This window comes from Mytilus californianus, unplaced genomic scaffold (genome assembly GCF_021869535.1).
Source record: "Mytilus californianus isolate M0D057914Y unplaced genomic scaffold, xbMytCali1.0.p SCAF_6, whole genome shotgun sequence".
In the NCBI taxonomy this organism is placed as follows: Eukaryota; Metazoa; Mollusca; class Bivalvia; order Mytilida; family Mytilidae; genus Mytilus; species Mytilus californianus.
The window spans coordinates 1,431,798-1,452,540 of NW_026262712.1; the positions used below are offsets into that span (position 1 = coordinate 1,431,798).

General features: G+C 33.1%; 1 protein-coding gene across 8 annotated transcripts in view; it reads right to left on the reverse strand.

Annotated features, from left to right (window-relative positions):
• Positions 1 to 20,743, reverse strand: part of LOC127705237 (dihydropyrimidinase-like) — a 71,197-nt gene that overhangs the window by 34,393 nt on the left and 16,061 nt on the right. For 5 of the 8 annotated variants that reach the window (XM_052209569.1, XM_052209570.1, XM_052209567.1 and 2 more), the window contains 3 exons: positions 6,215 to 6,309; positions 2,562 to 2,635; positions 1,057 to 1,167 (listed from right to left, as the gene is read on the reverse strand). In XM_052209569.1, coding sequence (XP_052065529.1) covers positions 1,057 to 1,167; positions 2,562 to 2,635; positions 6,215 to 6,309 — 280 coding nt within the window. Of the gene's footprint in view, positions 1 to 1,056; positions 1,168 to 2,561; positions 2,636 to 6,214; positions 6,310 to 8,729; positions 9,079 to 12,427; positions 12,656 to 17,774; positions 17,859 to 20,743 lie in introns of those variants that run through there. The other 3 variants (XM_052209575.1, XM_052209574.1, XM_052209571.1) reach the window with 3 other exon arrangements.

Consider the following 20,743-nt stretch of genomic DNA (forward strand, 5'->3'; position numbering starts at 1 on the left):
AGTTATTTGAAAGACTTCAAGCTGAGTAAAGTTTCTGGTTTGACAAAAACTGAATTAAAGGTCAAAATAAATATTTTCCCAACTTACATAATACATGTACTAGCAAAATTAAATTATTGTGATTTTTTAACTACATGTATTAACTTTGAAAAGCCCAAAGATTCATTTGTATGCAAGAATACCGGTATGCCATTTATTTCATTTAGGTGTATTTAATGTCCTTATAAAAGCCGGAAATAGAAAGCCTACACAGAGAGTATCTTCACAGAAATATGCTTTAAATGACATAAAATAAACCTTAATTATTTTAGATTTACATTTTTACTGAATTTGAAAATCATTCAAGGTGTGTCATTATTTCAATAGGAAATTGTACAAAAATAACTTGTATTCAAGTTAATGTGAGTACACCATATGAACATCAACAAATGTATGATGTTAAAAACCACACAAAAACTATTACGACATCAAATTTTATGTATCGTGGTTAATTAAGCAATTTTTCATGGAACATACCCAAAAACTAATAATGTCCTATATGCCAAAAAAAAAAAATTAAGTTCTGTTTTCTGTCTCCATATATAAAAAAAATAAGAAGATATGGTATGATTGCCAATGAGACAACTCTCCACCATATACCTACTCTAAATGTTTGGTTAAGCATTCTTTAAGTTCAGAATATCTCCCTATAAAGTCTATGTAAAATTTAAAAACAAAATTTATTTTACCTACCTACCCGCTTGTTTTTAAGGCAAAGGGGCAGGAAACAGGTACATTTTTTTTTGGGGGGGGGGGGCCTTGGAATCAACATTACCCCGGTATGTTATAAGAACCATTAAAATAATTGTTCTCTATGCACTAAAATGCCACAGGAGATTAATATTGAGCGTTTCAATAGGAAACTCTTAGGACAGCATGAAATTTTGACATCATATTTGAACTTTGATCAAGAAAGAACTGAGATCAAACAAACCACCCGTTGAATATAAAAAATTAATCAACTAGTAAGGGGAAAGTATGAATCAGCTTAGAATTATAGAAATATACATTACATACTGATCATGGTGGTTCCACCAGCCAAAGCTGCCTTTGTTCCACTGTAAAAGTCATCCACAGCATGTGTACCCATAAACGGTAACTGCATGTGTGTATGTGTGTCAATGCCACCTGGAAATAATCATAAAACAATGAGAATAGGGTCCATAAATGGTAACTGCATATGTGTATGTGTGTCAATGCCACCTGGAAATAATCATGAAAAATGGAAATAAACTGCTTTGCAGAGCGCAGCTGGATACGACCGCAGAGGTCCAACCCTGAACAGTTGGGGCAAAAATGGACACAATATTCAAGCCTGATACAGGTCTGAATTTGGATTGTAATTAAATATTTGACACATTATAGGTTTCCGACACAGAATAAATGTAGTCAAAGAATTTGAAATTGGTTGTATGATTTGAATTTATATTCAATTGAGGATGTCTTGCTTTTGTGCAATACACTGTGCTGGTGTGCAATACTTAGTAAATCTGTTTTCAGACTATATACAAACGAATTAGCAAAATAAATTGTGACCCCCAATTTTTTTCTTTGTAAAATTGACAATTTCTTCAATCTTGAGGGGAAAAAAATTTACCCTCCCCCCTCCATAAAAAAATAATATTTGAAGAGAATTTTCTTTTGAGGAAAAAAAATTGCCCTTTTTGTAAAACACTTAAACACAAGTTATTGTCTGAAAACTAGAAAAATGCTTGTTTTAGACCCTTTTTGGCCCCTAATTCCTGAAAGGTTTGGGCAATTACCCCCAAAATGAATCCCAACATTCTACTTGTGGTATTGAACCTTGTGGTACAATTTCAGAGCAATCAAAATACTTATACACAAGTTATTGTCCTGAAACTAGAAAAATGCTTGTTTTGGACCCTTTTTCCTAAACAGTTGGGACCATCACTCCCATAAACAATCCCAACCTTCTTTTTGTGGTATTGAACCTTTTGGTTAAATTTCATAGAGATCCATACACTTAAACACAAGTTATTGTCCGGAAACCAAATGTCTCGGATGATTCTGACGCCGACGACAACGATGTGAAACCAATATAAAAATCATAAAAAATCATAAAAAATGTGGAATTGTTTTTAACAGATTGTGACAAATTCCTCATATACATATTTTGGTCTTTCACTTAAATCTCTACACAAATTCTGGATTCTGATTGGTGTAATATTGAAGAGGTGACTAATCAGAGATAGGTAAATTCTGAACTAATTCCAAATGACTTTAGCAATCATAGAGCAGTGGAATATAATGACTAAATTATTCAGGCTAAGTCTTACAAATTTTCGCTAAGCTTCAATGGTTCTAGCCCCTTACCTGGTATAACAAGTTTGCCCTTTGCTTCAATGGTTCTAGCCCCTTACCTGGTATAACAAGTTTGCCCTTTGCTTCAATAGTTCTGGCCCCTTACCTGGTATAACAAGTTTGCCCTTTGCTTCAATAGTTCTGGCCCCTTACCTGGTATAACAAGTTTGCCCTTTGCTTCAATAGTTCTGGCCCCTTACCTGGTATAACAAGCTTGCCCTTTGCTTCAATAGTTCTGGCCCCTCCAGGAATAACAAGGTTGTTGCCAATCTGCCTAAAAAATAAACAAACATATTCATGTTGTAGACATTTATTTGTAAACTTAGGGTTCCTAGTTAGCTTAAAACAGTACCCCTCTCTGTCCTTTCTGTGACCCTCTGCCTTTCGTGTCCTGCCCTTTGCATTTATGCTTTGTAAATAAATATTTTTCAATGCAAACTTTAACAAATTTTACTTCTGGAAAATGCTTTTTATAACCCCAAAATATGTTAAATCTAGCAAAAATACTAGAATTTTTCATCTATAAACATATGCACGATCAAGTTATTCAACCAGATTTCGTTAAATAAGGTGGAAAATGTCCATTTTCTTCAATGGGTGAAAAATAACTTGACATTTTAATTTGATATTAAGATTAAACATTTTTAGTCAGCTCTAGTTTGAAAAGACCACTGGATGTTTAATTTTCATAATTTTCCAAATGACAGGAATTGTCCTAACAAACATGACAAACATTATAAACCTTATAAAATTTGGAGATGTGGTATTATCTACCAGAATCCAAATGACATGGATTTAAGCAACTATAGGTCAAGGTATGGCCTTCAACAATGAGGAAAACACACACCCAATAGTAAGCTTTAAAAGGTCTTATTTATATAAACCTGAGACAAAATGAACTATGAATGGCATCATCGGACGATATCCAGGACAGATGGTTTTATTATAGTTGTGTAATATTGATTTTGAGTCATGTCTGTAATTCAACAGACAGACTATTGATTCAGACTGGAATAAAACTGCACAGAGATTCAATCTAATATATCCAGAAGAAATAACAAGTTCTAAGTATGATTCAATTCAACTGGTCATCACACAGTTATGGACCAGAAATATTTCTGAATATTATATGTAGTCATTTTATTACTCAATGCATTGAACATCAATTGCAACCAGTCTATATATTATGATGTCATGAATATTTACATTTGGAAAGATGGTCAACAAAAATAGTTTCAAAATTTAAAGCATTTGTTTCACATGCCTTTTATACCGTTCAAAATCAATATGTTCATGTCTTGTAAAAATGTTGAGTGTAAAGAACAACTGTAATTTGTAATAAGGGCACAGCAACAGAAACTTCTGACAATTTTCCATTTCAATTGGTTAAAATGGATGACGCCCGAAAACAAAAATAAGAAGTTCCTGTCGCAAAGTTTTTTATTGGGATGAATCAGTTGGTGTTGGTCAGGGTATTTAAATTCCAGGAAGGAGAACTGTCCCATTGAATAAATACATTATGAAATGTCTTCTTTCCTTTTAATACAATAAAACTCTGTCAGTTGTAGGAAATAAACATTGATTGGTTGATTGGTGTTTAACGCCACTTTCGACACTATTGTGCTATTTCGTGGCAGCCAGTTTTTATTGGTAGAGGAAGCCAGAGTGCTCGGAGAGAACCATCTACCTTCGGTAGGAAAACTGACAATCCTAGTCAATTATGTAGAGATGAGTGTACCTGCCCCATGCAGGATTCGAACTCACAACCTCAGTGTTGACTGGCAAGTGGTATAGTAGTACGACTATTTAGACCACTCGGCCACCGAGGCCCATATATAGGAAATAAACATATCTTTTAATCAAGATTAATATCACACAAAATGAGTCAGTCAAAACTTAATGTAGCTGGTGTTGAGTGATTCACTTTAAAATAGGCTAGGGTGATTGTTAGTGATTTAGAGTGATAATAATCTGATTTAAGACAATTATGCGCTTCTGGTGCATGGTCAACCATTGAACACTGAACATTACGGTAAATATGGTTATATTATTAACTCATGTTATATTCCATATTTGAGCCGTATTTCTTTTGTATTATCTATACTGTAAATGTTAAATGTGCTAATTGTACTGATTTTGCTGGTAATGGGTCCTCTGTCTGAATAAAAAAAATTTTGTTTATTGTGAATAAGATCTATGGAATGGACTACGATGCATACAAAATGTGAAAAGTTGAAAACACTTTTACTATAAAAAGTATATATAAGTAGTGTGACGTCCATTTTTGCTGAACTAGTATACATTTTGGTTTAGTGGCCAGCTGAACCAGGATTTTCTCACTGTGTTGAAGACCCACTGGTGGCCTTGGGCTGTTTTCTGCTCTTTGGTCGGGTTGTTGTCTCTTTGACACATTTCCAGTTTCCATTCTCAATTTAACTTGACATTGTGCACATGTCCTGCTACGTACTTATGTGCTGGTAGTTGTTGTCATAATGTATTACTTTTATATGTACACAATATGTTTTTGTTTTTTACATATGTACCTCTTTGAACTGTTTTATCTTTAACCATGATAAATTGAACTATTATGATTGTAAATTAGCCATGTGTAAATATTTGTTTTTGATTGTATAGTATATGACGGCCTCAGGAAACTAACTTGTCTACCCTTTTTAAACAATGCATCATTTAGGGGTACGTAATACCACCATTGTTTTCCCATATATATTAGTTTTTGTTAAATTGGCATTTTCAAAAAATTGTGCAGAATTTATATTTGTTTCGAATAAATGAATACTTGGCATGAGTAAAGTATGTGAAAATTTCACATAACATTTCATTGCATCTATTAAGATAATAACCATCACTGGAAGTTAACCAATCAACTTTTCACCCCTTTTTTCCCGTTAACAAGCTTTAGTAACCATAACACCTCAAGTTTCCAAAATAGTTTATAGAAGCACCAAATAAAGAAAGAAGGTGTTTTAAAACATGTTTAAGACTTAAAAAAATTTCCTCAATAAAATGCAGTGTTAACTACCAAATTCAAGGGAATATTTTTTTATCCTTTTTCGCATGAAACCAGATGTGACTTACTATGTTTTGGTGGTATTACACCTATTATCAAGGTGGTACCATACACTTTGACTAAAATTAATTTGGGTCGTTTAATTTTCATAAAATTTTGACAAAATATTTACTTTGACCCTTTGACAAAAATATAAAAATTTCAAAAAACTTGAACCACACACTTTATCGGAAAAATTTCATTGGATATATAGCAGTTTGAAAAACACTAGTTTTAATCATTGAGAAGCTTAATATTTCCTTCACAATAGAACGCGATTAAAATGTTCAGCTGATTTTTACAGAGTTATCTCCCTGTAGTGTTATGTACCACTTTAAGGAATATAAAGATGTATATTTCAGACTCTGCCCTGTCAATTTAACAGTTTATGTCAGAACATTGAATTTATATCAAAAGTAAAGTTTAATATCGTTTTTATGTCATTCATTGTTGATAGATGCCCAACAGATTACTATGATTGCCTTTTGATACTAAGTCTTACAGGATTAAAATCGAGATAATAATACAAAAAATGTCTGGCTGGATCAAATATTTTTTGGAAGCCCTGTTTCAGAGTAAATGTCTCATAATCATTATTTACAGTGGAAAATCACCAACAAAGGTGGATTTATTACTTTCTGGGCCTTAAGTGAACTGTAGTGAGAACATTTTGGTGAGGAGGGTTCTTGATACTATCAGGACTATGTGTTGTTTAGACATAAAATTTGTTCACAATATATAATGTGACTTATACCCACCAACCAAAATTATTCATATTGTCCTTACTTGATAATTCCATCTTCTATGTAGATGTCTGCATCAAAAGACTGGTCATCGTTGACAATACGTCCACCTTTTATAAATAGCCTGGACTGGGCACTCTGAAAAAAGTAAACAAATATTAAGTATATATTAAACAACTGGTCTTTGTTGACAATACGGCCAACCACCTTTTGTGAATAGCCTAGACTGGGAACTCTGAAACAAATTAAAAAACAAACAAACAAAAAAATAATTGATAAATAAACTGGTATTCATGCCATTTATGTGCACTATTTTTCCCATTATCAAGTGCTATGAATATTTGACCAGTACTCCATGTACTATGCAAGCTCTGTTCTTTTTCCTTACATTCCAAAAATTTTGTGGACCACTGCATTATAATAAAGCTAGATGATAAAGAACTTCCCTGAGACATTGACCAGTCTTTAAATGTTTGTGTCAAATAGATCCTCTATAAATCTTTAAATTTATAGAGTTTCTTGTTACTGTAAATTCAGAAATTATTGCGTAAAATTGAGAATGGAAATGGGGAATGTGTCAAAGAGACAACAACCCGACCACAGAACAGACAACAGCAGAAGGCCACCAACAGGTCTTCAATGCAGCGAGAAATTCCCGCACCCGGAGGCGTCCTTCAGCTGGCCCCTAAACAAATATATATACTAGTTCAGTGATAATGAACGCCATACTAAACTCCAAATTGTACACAAGAAACTAAAATTAAAAATAATACAAGACTAACAAAGGCTAGAGGCTCCTGACTTGGGACAGGCGCAAAAATGCGGCGGGGTTAAACATGTTTATGAGATCTCAACCCTCCCCCTATACCTCTAGCCAATGTAGAAAAGTAAATATTTTACGTGCATTTATTATTGCGATTTTGTCATTTTAGACTTAAATGCGATTTTAATTTTACGATTTTGAGAAAAATCCTGTTTAATTGATATAAAATATTTCAAAATGCGAGTTTAAATTATTGCGTTTACAACTCTGGCGCATTTTTCGCAATAATAAAAACCTCGCAATAATTTCTGAATTTACAGTAACTGACTGATGCACATTATAACTTTTCAAGTGTTTTAAAAGTGTAATTTAACTCTTATATTTATAAATATTTAGTATTTGTAGTCATATTTGTATTTTGTATACAATGACCATGCTAGTCTATATCAATTCTATTGGTATCCCTGTAGGTAAATTGTTATAATCCAGCACAAAAACATTAATCAAGGGAGATAATCCAGTCCACAGATATGACTGCCATTTAATCAATGCCTTTCTTTTGGATAGGATACACAATGCATTAGAGTACTACATCAATATTGACTTAAGTCATACTAATGTTTACAAGTTTGTCACAAGTTTGAGTAAATACAGGAATATTTAAATCTAAAATCCTTTGATAAAAGTTATTGTGTAGAAACTGATACATAATTTGGGGTCTAGGTGTAAAAGATTTCCTTCCTGAATAAACTTGCATTAAATGATTAACATTTACAATAGAATGTCTGTTAAAATGTTTGATACTCGGGATTTCAAATAACAAACTTGATTTGGGGGAGAATTATAAAGATTGCACAGGCTGTAATACTGAGTACTCTGTGCAGAGGCAAATCCTGGAAGTGGTCAAAGGGAGTCAAACTCATTCAAACCTTCTTTAAGATCTGAACATTTGAGGGTTTTAGTACATTTTTAATTGAAGGACCCTTTTTAGAAAATCCTGGATCTGCCATTGTGTTTGTTCTATTCATATTTAAACCCTTCCTGGATTCAACGCTATAAAAATGTTTTACAATTTCTACTGTCCAAATAATTGGTCTTAGGCATATAACTGAAGATAGTTCATTCATTTGTTTATTTTATAGAACCCTTAATGTGGTCTAGACGTACAATGTATGAAATATATGAAATTGAGGATACAAGATGAATGTTTGACATCATACAGGTCATAAAATGACCTTGAAGAGTTGTTGTGAAAAGCTTGTCAAGATTTGGTAGTCAATTTGGCACTTTCCCTATAGACAAGATAGAAGGTTCTATTTGAACCTGATATATAATACCAACTCCCCAAACCATTGGTTTTACTGTTGGGAGTAAGAGTCCAGGTGTTCATATTTGTATTCCCCCTTCAACTCTTGGGGTTTAATTAACTGACAAATATATGAGACGGGAGACAACCTAAGATCAGTACGACCCAAACCATGATGACAGTCATGAAAACAATTGTGCAAAGAAAGAAAATTGAGTTTGGGGAGGGGGTTGTCACCAACAGACCACTGCAGTGTAAAACATGTACAAATAACTTTTTGCTTGTGGAAAAAATGTAAAAACTTACTAAAATTTTCAAACATATAAAACAGAAAAGATTTAATATTTTTTATCTACAGTATGTATAATATTTGTTTATGTTCATAAATTTTCTATCTATATTTCTAGACAGGTAAATTGACCTTGACCTTTATGAAAACAGGAAGCCATTATCAAAAGTTTGGACCTCAGACAACAAAGACAAACTTACAATATGCTGCTCACAGCCACAACTATGCCATGTGTCTGCAGAGCCCTCAGGGGCCTCTCGGGTGTGACTACACTCCATGTCGTCCTGACTCCCCAAACAACTGGGTATGTCAGCAAAATCTTTCCCGCGATTGACAATTACTTTAAAGCAATGGGAGAAATCCATTTCATCTCTGGCAATCCAATGCAACGTGATCCAGACTTGTGAATATTACGTAATATCTTAACATAATGCATTGACATCTTCCGAACACAAATATTGATTTAAATTCTCCGAGTTTCAATGAAATGAATGGATGGACCACTTGCTGCTGAATCTGCCCACTACATGACAAAGATGGAGTTGTGGGAAATAACAACTTGAAACTGAAGTAGTTTACATGCATTAGTCATAAATTTGATCAAAAATAAATTAATCCAGTCATGACTACATAAAAGCTTTAAACAAATCAATATTTAACCATAACAGTAAGCTTACTTGTAATGCAGATTCCTGAACAATGCAGAAACTGAGCTGATAATGGGCATTGCCTTTTTAAAGACTAAAAGGTCAAAAGGTCAAATGATGAGCATGAATCAAAAGAAGTTTGAGGGTGTATGTCCAGCAGCTCTTTCCAAGTCCATCCTCTTTTGAATTTTTTTTTGCGAAAATATATTATACCTATTTTAGTTCAATAAATAATATAAATCCACTCTGATCAAGACCCAAATCAAACTTGATAACTATTTGGTCATACATGTTATTTGTACACTTATAAAAGATACATTAAAGTCACATAATTATCTCACTAAATGTAGAAATTAACTGTAAAACTGTTCACTTGTAAATACATTTGTAATAGTAAGGCCACACTTAAAAATATTTTGGTTTGCCCAAACCCTACCCAAAGGTCGAGAGGTAGGTAGGTAGGCATTTTCTTTTCTTTTTTCGACAAAGAGATTTTGAAGTGTCAGATGTTTGTTGTCTTCATGTCTATCTGATTAAAAAAATACTTTTTCACATCAGGACAATAAAAGATTTTAAGTAGGCAGCTAGTTTCTGGGTTGGTAGGGTTAGGACAAACAAATATATTCTTTTTTATGGCCTAACCTGTATTTTGTAAACAAACCAAACATAAATGATATTTTATCCAGGTGACAAGATTTACATAGGAAATGTATATAAAACACTATTTTATAGGGCTTCCTGTATTTAAACTTCCATTCAGTGTCATGTTTTATACAAGTTTGATTATGTACACCAGATTAAACAAGGTTCACTGGATAAATACTTTAGAACAGGCTGGGAACATCAAATCTATATTCAGAGGAATGATTTGTTTTAAATATCAGGGTTTTTCGTTGTGTGATATAAAAATATTCTCAGAAATGGACAATTACATATTATTAACTAAAATTAATAATCCAATGCCCTGTTTCCCCTAAAATCATTGTCAGGTTAAAATATTTGCAATAAGTCCATGTTCAAAATTTTTCATGGAGATATTCATTTGAAATAAAAGGAGATGTCTGGTATACGCTAATGAGACAGAAAACCATCAACTTTGGATTAATTTATTTTCGTGGGTACCAATTTTCGTGGATTGAGGACAAATTGTATTTTTTCGTGGATATTTGATTTCGTGGTTTTACAAAAGTCTGCATACAAACCTATAGAAGATTTGAACATAATTGAACATTTAAATTCGTGGTTCACCTGTAGCCACGAAATCCACGAAAATTGGTATCCCAAGAATAATAATGAATTCACAGTAACTAAAAAACAACACACAGTCTGATGTATATTAATGATCATTTTTTTCCATTATGTAAAGATTTTATCATTCACAACCCCCCCTCCCCCCTTTCCATTTCCCTTACCTCATTCATGTCTATGCTTATAATGTCAATATAAAGAGACAATTATTCACATCTTTCAGCAAGTGGACATGAACAATAAATCTATAATCTATTACTCTTCTAAAATATTTGAACTGTCAGAAAAGTTACCCCATCCAGAGAGGTGGATTAGGTGTCAGATGAAATAGGCATGATATTTTCAATGAAATATTTGTTACAACCAGAACAAGACAGGTAGACAATCAAAATACTTAAATTGCAAGATTTAATTATCACAAGATAAACTAAGAATGTTGTTACTATTTTGGAAACCACAAATCATTTTGACCTAGAAATGTATATTTACATTATAGTACATTTTTGTTTCCACCTTGAATGGTTTGTATGACTTATAAATGCAAGTCGGTCAACATTTAAGTCTGACCAACATTCATCATCATACTATAATTACTAAATGTATACTAGTCCATTTTCCAATTACTGACTTTGAGGGTCTGAATTGGGGAGTCTTCATTTGAGTATTTTATAATTTCTAAGGTTTCTCAATTTTTTAATTTTTCCCCATTTGTCCCTATTCTCTTTTAAGAATTTTTGGCAAAGCAAAATCTGTTTAGTGAGTGATATGAAGTAATTTTTGACTTTGTACTTGAATTAATATTTATAGTAATATAGGATTGCAAAATAAGTGATTATGTAATGAAAATTCATGAAGAATTCAGTTTTTAATTAGAAAATACAAGACAACTTTAAAATTAAGTACATACAAAGAATCTTGTATGCATACATGTTAATATCTGTTCACATAAACTTTAAAAAATCAATTTAAAACTTACTTCTCATCCCATTAACTCCTTCAAACATTTCCAAACTCCACCTTGCACCTCTTTAAATACTTTTTTATAAATCTCTTATCTCTTAGTATTACATAATTGGCAAATATTCTTTCTTTGCCTTAAAATAATAATGACTCAGTCATTGTCAACTTCACTGGCAGATTACTAGTGTAAAGTGTCTGGGAGACGGCCCAGTTGGTGTTTCATGCATCATAGGTCTTTTTAAGGTTTAAGTGCACAAAACTAAGAAAAATTTTGAAAAACAGGTACTACATGTATTTTGGTGCCATTTAATAGTACAATGAAAGTCCTTCTGGTTTAGTTGGGTTAAATTTTTAAAAATGCGGTGACTAGCACCTGATTAAGGGACCCCAGCTGTATTATTTTCGTCATTTAGTTAAACAAAAATCCAAAATCCAAATGTCCTTGTTGTTTTAAAAGAAATGAAAACTGAAAGAGTTCCATACCGCACCCCCATGGAATAAACTGTAATACATTAATGTGTTCTTTTAGTATGGTGGGGTGCCATATGGAACTATTACCGAGTTGAAAACTTAGCTTCTTTCTAATTTCAAAATTTATAAATGGACAATTTTAGAAAGTTTTTTTTATAAATCATGTAAGTACCTTCAATATTCTTTTCAGGATAATTACAGCTCATCAGAAATTAAAATATTTGGAAAGATTAAAAATATAATAATAAATGCATTTGAAGTTTGTGGTCTTTTATCAGACCAAACATCTGTATTGAAGGATCAAATTTCATATTCAAACTGAACTCTTTCTTTCACAATGTCACCCGAGTACACAATCAAACACATTAAAAATACATGTCATTACATATCTGTAATCTACAACTTGTCCAATTACCCGCCTAGTTTATTTTACTTGCATGCAATAAATGTAATTTAAAACAAACAATTATATTAAATGACCATTTAACTTTTTAAAATATTTGAATTGAAAAACAGCTACCCGACAGGTGAAAAATGTTATCTACCAAGTAAATTTTTAAAGGACCCCTTACCTGTTCATTTGCAGCATTCTCTTCCTCCATTTTTGATATAAAAAAATATTTGGTGGAAAATCGAAGTCACTTAATCAATGAACAGGTAGATAAAATTATTTCCCGCTTTTTATATAATTCACACTTCAGCAAACTTTCCAAACAACAAAACTATCTGCAAACTTGTTAAATGTCTACCTGTGATAGGCTACGACCTTGATTATACCATACATTCACTTAAAAGTATAGTAGTAGAGTAGAAGTCACCAATGTGTGACAACATGCCAAAGGCTTAGACATAGCTTAATTAAGGAGATGTATTACTGATATCTTATGTGTAATCCAAACCTTGACAGGATTATAACTGTTCACCCCAGAGGACCAAAGAGGACAAAATCCATTTGTATTGAATAACTGGTTGGGACCACTGAAAGTCATTAACCATTAGTTGTTAGCTGGGTGACCTGTTGAATATGTCATGAAATCAAATTAAAAGATTTTTTTGTACTGTAAACTCATACCCCCCCCCCCCTCCCTTGGGATAAGGTTATACGACTTATTTGAGTGACTGTTTTGTACTGTAAATTCCTACCCCCCTTGGGATAAGGTTATATGACTTATTTGAGTGACTGTTTTGTACTGTAAATTCATACCCCCCCCCCCCTTTGGGATAATGTTATATGACATATTTGAGTGACTGATTTGTACTGTAAATTCATACCCCCCCCCCCCCTTGGGATAAGGTTATATGACTTATTTGAGTGACTGTTTTGTACTGTAAATTCCTAACCCCCCCCCCCCCCCCCCTTTTGGGATAAGGTTATATGACTTATTTGAGTGACTTTTTTGTACTGTAAATTCCTACCCCCAGTTGGGATAAGGTTATATGACTTATTTGAGTGACTGTTCCCAAACTTTTAAGGGATTGCAGGTTGAGCATTTAAGTAAAGAGACCATAGGAACATAGTCATAATATACATGTTCAGGGCCTACAACAGAGGAAGAAATATACCATTATGCCTTTCAGGAAAATAACTATAATGTTACACATTCACAGTTGCTTTTGTTTTTTAAATTTCACAGAATTTTTTTTTTTTTTTATTATTTTGTTTTGCTTATGGTTATGTATTTGTAATCAATATGTAATTGATAATATATACTTTCTATTAGTTTCAATAAATTAATTCTTACCTACCTTATCAATTATGAACAATTACCCCCTGCACTTAACCCCCATTTTTTCACCTTAATTTAATACAGGTAATTTAATGCATAAACAGATGATTTGTCATGACATGGGGTTAATGAGGTCGTAATAGGTAGACATTTATATATATATTACACCTGTTGAATGTTGATTGATCAATGATTGATGTTTAATGCTACTTTTAGCACACTAGGCCATACATATCATGGCAGTGGAGGAAGTATCCACAGAGAACCAACGACCTTCAACAGGAAAACTGGAAAACAATGTCAATTAATTTGGAGTTGAACACACCTACCCAAAGCATGATTCGTACTGAGAACCTCAATGTTGATATGAGATTAACCACTTAGATCACTCTGCCACCAAATGTATAAGAAAGTATATCATAATTTTGTTTTGCTATATAAATATCCAAAGCAGGACCTTTTAAAATGATTTGAAGATATGTATATCTGATAAATAAGACATGACCATGCATTTAATACACTAGCCAGCTAAGTCAGCTTTGTGATAACAACAACGCATTATTGCAAAAAAGAAAAAAAAACTCAAGAGGTAATTTGTAAAGATGACCTTACGCAGATTTGGGTCACGAAGAATACACACATTGTCATGCTAAGCATATACCCCACTTCTAATTCAAATTATGAGAAAACAGGTAATAGGTGCAATGTATCTGAAAGATCTGAAAAGTTCTAACATGTTACACCTCACCAGTGCCAAGCTGCTGATGAATGAGGGGCCTGATTGGGGGGGGGGGGGGGTCTCATCACGATTCACGAGTTGATTTTTTTGTCAATCGCGATTCACAGAAAATAAATTTCCATGATCACAGATCACGAAAATATATAAAAAAAATAAATCTGTAGAAAAATGGATCACGATAGCGAAAAATGCGCCGATCAGGAAGAACGAAAATAACCCATCAGGCCCCTCATGAATTAGGAAGTCGTTCTGTTGTCAGTTTAGGTACTTAAGAATGTCACTGAATGACATGCCGAAAATTTCAAAGTTCATTCAACATATGAAAAACTTTGAAGACTTGACACTGTAAAAAGGAAATTGTTGCCATGCAAACAGATCTGAAAAATGCTTGCCTATTGCAACTCATCACGTATCAGTTTAAACTGCTGATCTAAATTAAAGTCAAATTTTAAAGGGATGTGACTTAAAGCTCACACTCTTAGAGTTGGGGTATAATATCAATGCTCTCCATCCATATCAACTTTGTTATTGTCTTGGTCTTTTTCCAAAGTTTTGATTTAAGGGCCACAGTCTTTTGAAGATGAAACAACACATCTCACATACTAAAATATAAGCCTGGTCTCTTTTCAGACTTTTCTAACCCTATAGGCTGAAGACATCTGTCAGTATCTGTTCAGACAAGAAGTGTAGGCTGAAGACATCTGTCAGTATCTGTACAGACAAGAAGTGTAGGCTGAAGACATCTGTCAGTATCTGTACAGACAAGAAGTGTAGGCAAGAAGACATCTGTCAGTATCTGTACAGACAAGAAGTGTATGCTGAAGACATCTGTCAGTATCTGTACAGACAAGAAATGTATTCCCTGATATTTTGTCAGCATTACACATGGTCCCATATAGTAAGGAAAGTCTAGCACTGGTACATACAGTCAATGCCAGTGCATTTTAGTGAAATTCAACATGCGTAATCAAGGTTACTAAAGTGATAAATCTAAAAAAAAAAGGTTGCCGTAAACCAACTACCGGTACTGTGGATTCATTTATTTTCGTGGATTAAGGAAAACTTACATATTCATGGATATTTAATTTCGTGGTTTTGCCAAAGTCTGCATACAAGCCTTTAAGAAATTTGTTATTCTTTGAACATTTAATTTCGTGGTTCACCTGTACCCACGAAATCCACGAAAATTGGTATCTCATGAATAATAATGAACCCACAGTATATTGTATTTTGCACATGTAAATTTAAATTTCACAAGTAGAAAAATATGTCAAACTTAAATCTTCTCTTATGGAATTGAAAAAATTGCTAAAAAAGTTAATAAATAAATCACCACAAATGACTAAAGGGGCTAACACAAAAAAAGTATGTGTGAAAATAAGTTAGTTTACAGAATTCAGCTGGCATCAAACTGAAACATATGCATGAATATTAAAACTTTATTAAGGCTCCTTATAAACACGAAAAGACCCTATCTATTCCCATATAACTAAGTACAACAATCATAAAAGTCCTGCAGTGAACTACTTTCAAATAACTGAGATATAGATAACAACAGTGCAGTTTAGATAAAGAAATAAAAACCTTATGTAAATATAGGCATGTCTTTTGTAAATATTTAAAATGTGGATAGATTAAAACCTTTCTATAACCCATTTCAATTGACTTTTTGAGCTATATTTATAGAGTCAAATTTCACTTTTTAAATATTGTGTAGGATTAAAATCTGATGTCATCCAGCTGTTCATTAATTTGACAATATTTTAAAGTTTTTAAAATCTTCAATAAGATATGAACAATCTAGATTTGCAGTGGCGGATCCAGAAATTATGATAAGGGGGGGCCCACTGACTTCCTAAGAGGGGGCCCGCTCCAGTCATGCTTCAGTAATTCCCTATATAATCAAACAAATTTTTCCCACAACAGGGGGGCCCGGGCCCCCTGAAAAACCCTCTAAATCCGCCTCTGATTTGATCACACTCACAGAATTAACAAAATTTAAATTTTATTGTAAGTATCTGTATATCAAGCTCTTACACCAAGATGTTGTTAAATGAAATTGAATACTCTGCATTTATCATGCTTTTCAATTACATATAGTCAAATCCCTGAAAGACCCCACCTCCTTAATTATGGAAAACTTTCATTCTGTATATATTGACAATAATATCTTTGTGTAAATTAGATACACCAAATTCAGGCTAACGCCCTAATATGTGTATCTAATATTTACATACATGTACTGAAGGTGTAAATAATGGTTTCTAAGGGAGGTAATTAAAAGAGAATATCATTTCACCAGATGTTTTCATTTATACAAATTTAATGGCCAATCCACATAGAGAAATTTGAAATAAAGAATTTGATATACAAATTTGTAACACATTTAGAAAAAAATATCCAAAGATTGATAGAAATATGAAATGAATTATTTAGATAATAACAGGCTATTATTTCAACTTGGGATTATTTCTAATTATGGAATTTGCATAATTTCTTGTGCTTGAAATTTTTAATAAATTCCATGTTTATTCTGTATTATGTTTTGAGCGGTGCATCACACTTTCCATACAATGTATTTTGTATAGATAGTGTTGTGCGACGCACAGTACATTCTTCAGTGTTTCAATTTGAAAATGTGCATTCTTCTTTGTAATAGAAAGTGTTGTGCGCCGCACAGAACATTAAAATACAGAATAAACTTGGAATTTATAAAAATTTTCAAGCACAAGAAATTATGCAAATTCCATAATTAAAAAGAATTCCAAGTTGAAATAATAGCCTGTTTAATATTAATTTACATGCTAGCACATCAGTACAATTTACCCTTTTATCAATTTTATGACATTTTTCAAATCATATCAAATTCTATGAATATTTATAATGTACACTCTTTGGAAATTTTTTGTGTTGCTCACTCATGGGTTGCTGTCTCACTGACAATTTACATCAACCCCACCTCTCCTCTTAATAAGATGATGCAATATATGATTGCTAATGATACAACTATTCACCAGAGACGCAATGACGTAGATGTTAGCATGAACTATAGGTCGTGGTAATGGTCTTCAACATGTTTTATTCATATCGGATATAAATCTCATCAGAAGTCATTTTAAGTGTATTTAAGGAAGTTTTCAATTTGCTAAAATATTCATTCAGACAGTAGGCATCCTGTCCTAATGACTTTACCAAATCCAAATGAGATCCAAACTTTCTTGTTTTGGCAAGACTACATATTTTATACCTACATTGTACATGTATTGACCCCCTTCTTCTGTCCATGTACATGGTATTTATGCTTAATCTGGAATGAGCTTCAAAATAAAGTATAATTACAAACCCAACCTTAGGCACATCTTCCCTACATGTATATTACATCTTATTCGACCCAAGGTCTTCCCATTATCCAATTTTCTGTCCAGTAAAAAGGAGGGTTCCTAATTAACTCACCATTGTTCCTGTCTGATCAGTATGATTACTGTGTGTATTGACATGTTTATATATGTGCTTACACTTTACATGTGAACAGTATAAACATTATCAGGAAGTAGTGAGTACATGTAGCTACTGCTTAAAAATATACAGCTAGAAAACCAGGTCAATGTCATGGTCTTTTTCCTAACAGTGTTTTATAAAGATCTTGATTATGCTAAATTATACATCTCAGTGCATCTTCCAATTCATTGTATAAGAAATTATAAAACTGGAACATAGTCCAAATTAGTTTGCAAATACAAAATCTAATTATAAGTAAAAGAATATGAATGGTATATATGTACTTCCATAAGACAGCAACCAAACAACCTAAATGACTAAGACTTCAGGAAGGCCACATATAAATCAGGCCATTGTTTTTTTTTTCGGTTTTGATTTGTTTCACATTTTGTCATGGTCGGGCCTAGTATACATGTAGCTGACAATACAGTATAATGGGTTTTGCTCATTGTTGAAACCAGTACAGTGATCTATAGTTGCATAGATTCCCTTGATTTGGACTTGCACTCTGTTGAATAGTTGTCACATTGGCAATGATACCACATCTCCTTATTTTATATACCGGGTATATATATATATATATATTATATACGGTTTTCAACAACAAAAAGGTGTCTTTACAATATAAAGTACATGTATATATCAATCATAAAATAGTCCAGAGTCTACATAAAATAGTCCAGAGTCTACATAAAATAGTCCAGAGTCTACATAAAATAGTTCAGAGTCTACATAAGTTGTAAATACATTATATCAATGATACCATAAACACCAAATTCTCCAAATAACAAATAAGAACATAAAGACATGATAACTGAAAGGGTTCAGCTTGCAGCAGGCACATACATATGTGGCTGTAATGAGCTAGATTTCAGAAGGCTTGACTGTACTTTATTACTTCTTACAAGGAAGTATCTATGTATTTGATAAGAGTGTGTTGACATGAAATAGAAGTTTCTTCATAATATAAGTTCCGAGTGAAAAAAATAGATCATTTCCACTGGAACAAATATTACAATATTTGTTTCCAACAGAATATAGGGTATAGAATATTTTTTCCAACAGGAACAGATATTATGGCCTTGTTTCTAACAAACTTTCCAAGGGAACTTCTGTTAGGCGGAACAAATATACGTTGACATTGGTTCCACAGCAAAACCAGAGATGACTAACAAAATTTATCAGGAGATAAACAGTAGGTGTTTTGTCCTTCATTTTAATCACCACAAAATTTGTTGTGATTAAAATGAATAACAAATCACCTACTGTTTATCTCCTGATATTTTTGTTTATTTGTGTTTTGGGGTTACTGTCTTATTGATGTACATGTATTACATCTATATCACCTTTTATTCATTTGTACATGCACATTAAAACAATCTGTTACATATGCATACTGAAACAAAATGTGAAATATCCAGCTGATTATGTAAACCAATTATCTTCAGCATAAACAAATCATCAGAATATATTTATGATGTAGAAAGAATGCAGCACATCTGTTTATAACCGTACAGTACTCCACACTCCAGGGACACACATCACGTGGTGCATACCAGATGTAATCTGACGGTATTAGTTCTGACAGTAACAATGGTGAATATTGCAGAATCCTACTTATTGTCTAAATAATCCACAGTTACAATACAGCAACAGGTACCACCTGTATAAGTCCTTGGAAAGTACACAGTTACAATACAGCAACAGGTACCACCTGTAAAAGTCCTTGGAAAGTACACAGTTACAATACAGCAACAGGTACCACCTGTATAAGTCCTTGGAAAGTACAGTTACAATACAGCAACAGGTACCACCTGTACAAGTCCTAGGAAAGTACAGTTACAATTCAGCAACAGGTACCTACTGTACAAGTCCTTGGAAAGTACAGTTACAATACAGCAACAGGTACCACCTGTACAAGTCCTAGGAAAGTACATGGTTATAATGCAGCAACATGTACAACCTGTAAAAAGTCCTAAGAAAGTACACAGTTACAATATAGCAACAGGTACCACCTGTATAAGTCCTAGGAAAATACACAGTTACAATACAGCAACAGGTACATGTACCACCTGTATAAGTCCTTGGAAAGTAGTTACAATACAGCAACAGGTACACCTGTACAAGTCCTTGGAAAGTACAGTTACAATACAGCAACAGGTTACTGAGGTACCACCTGTACAAGTCCTAGGAAAGTACATGGTTATAATACAGCAACAGGTACAACCTGTATAAGTCCTAGGAAAGTACACACACACACACATGTGTCAACAACAGAGTATGGTCTACATACATGTTTTGGCCTCGAGCATCACTGAAGAGACATTGATTGTCGAAATGCGCATCTTGTGCAGAAAAATTGGTACCGTTTATGTTCATGTTACTATATGGAGAATTATACATATACTCTATTGATAAAACAGTCCAAACAGGAAAGGAGTCAAATTAGTTGCTTGAAAGGGGGATCAACGATGATGTATTTTGATGTACATGTAGTTAGAATATTCCCTGATTATTTGCACTTTATCAGTTTATTAAATTCAAGTATTTCTTATGTTTATGACTGTGGTATTATCTAGTGTAAAGACTATATCCATATTCTTCATAACTTGACCCTTTATTCGAAATACAGATCTTGTATGATGGACTCAGCAGGGATTGAAGATTTATTAATTAATTTCATTTATCTGTTGCAACTCCTACCGAACCTATATACATGTATAGTACAGAAGCGGATTTAGAGGGTTTTTCAGGGGGCCCGGGCCTCCCCTTTTGTGAGAAAAATTTTGTTGATTTTATAGGGAATCACTGAAGCATGACTGGAGTGGGCCCCTCTTAGGCAGTCAGTGCCCCCCCTTATGAAAATTTCTTGATCCGCCACTGCAGTACATGTACAGATTACATACATAAATTTTGAATGATGA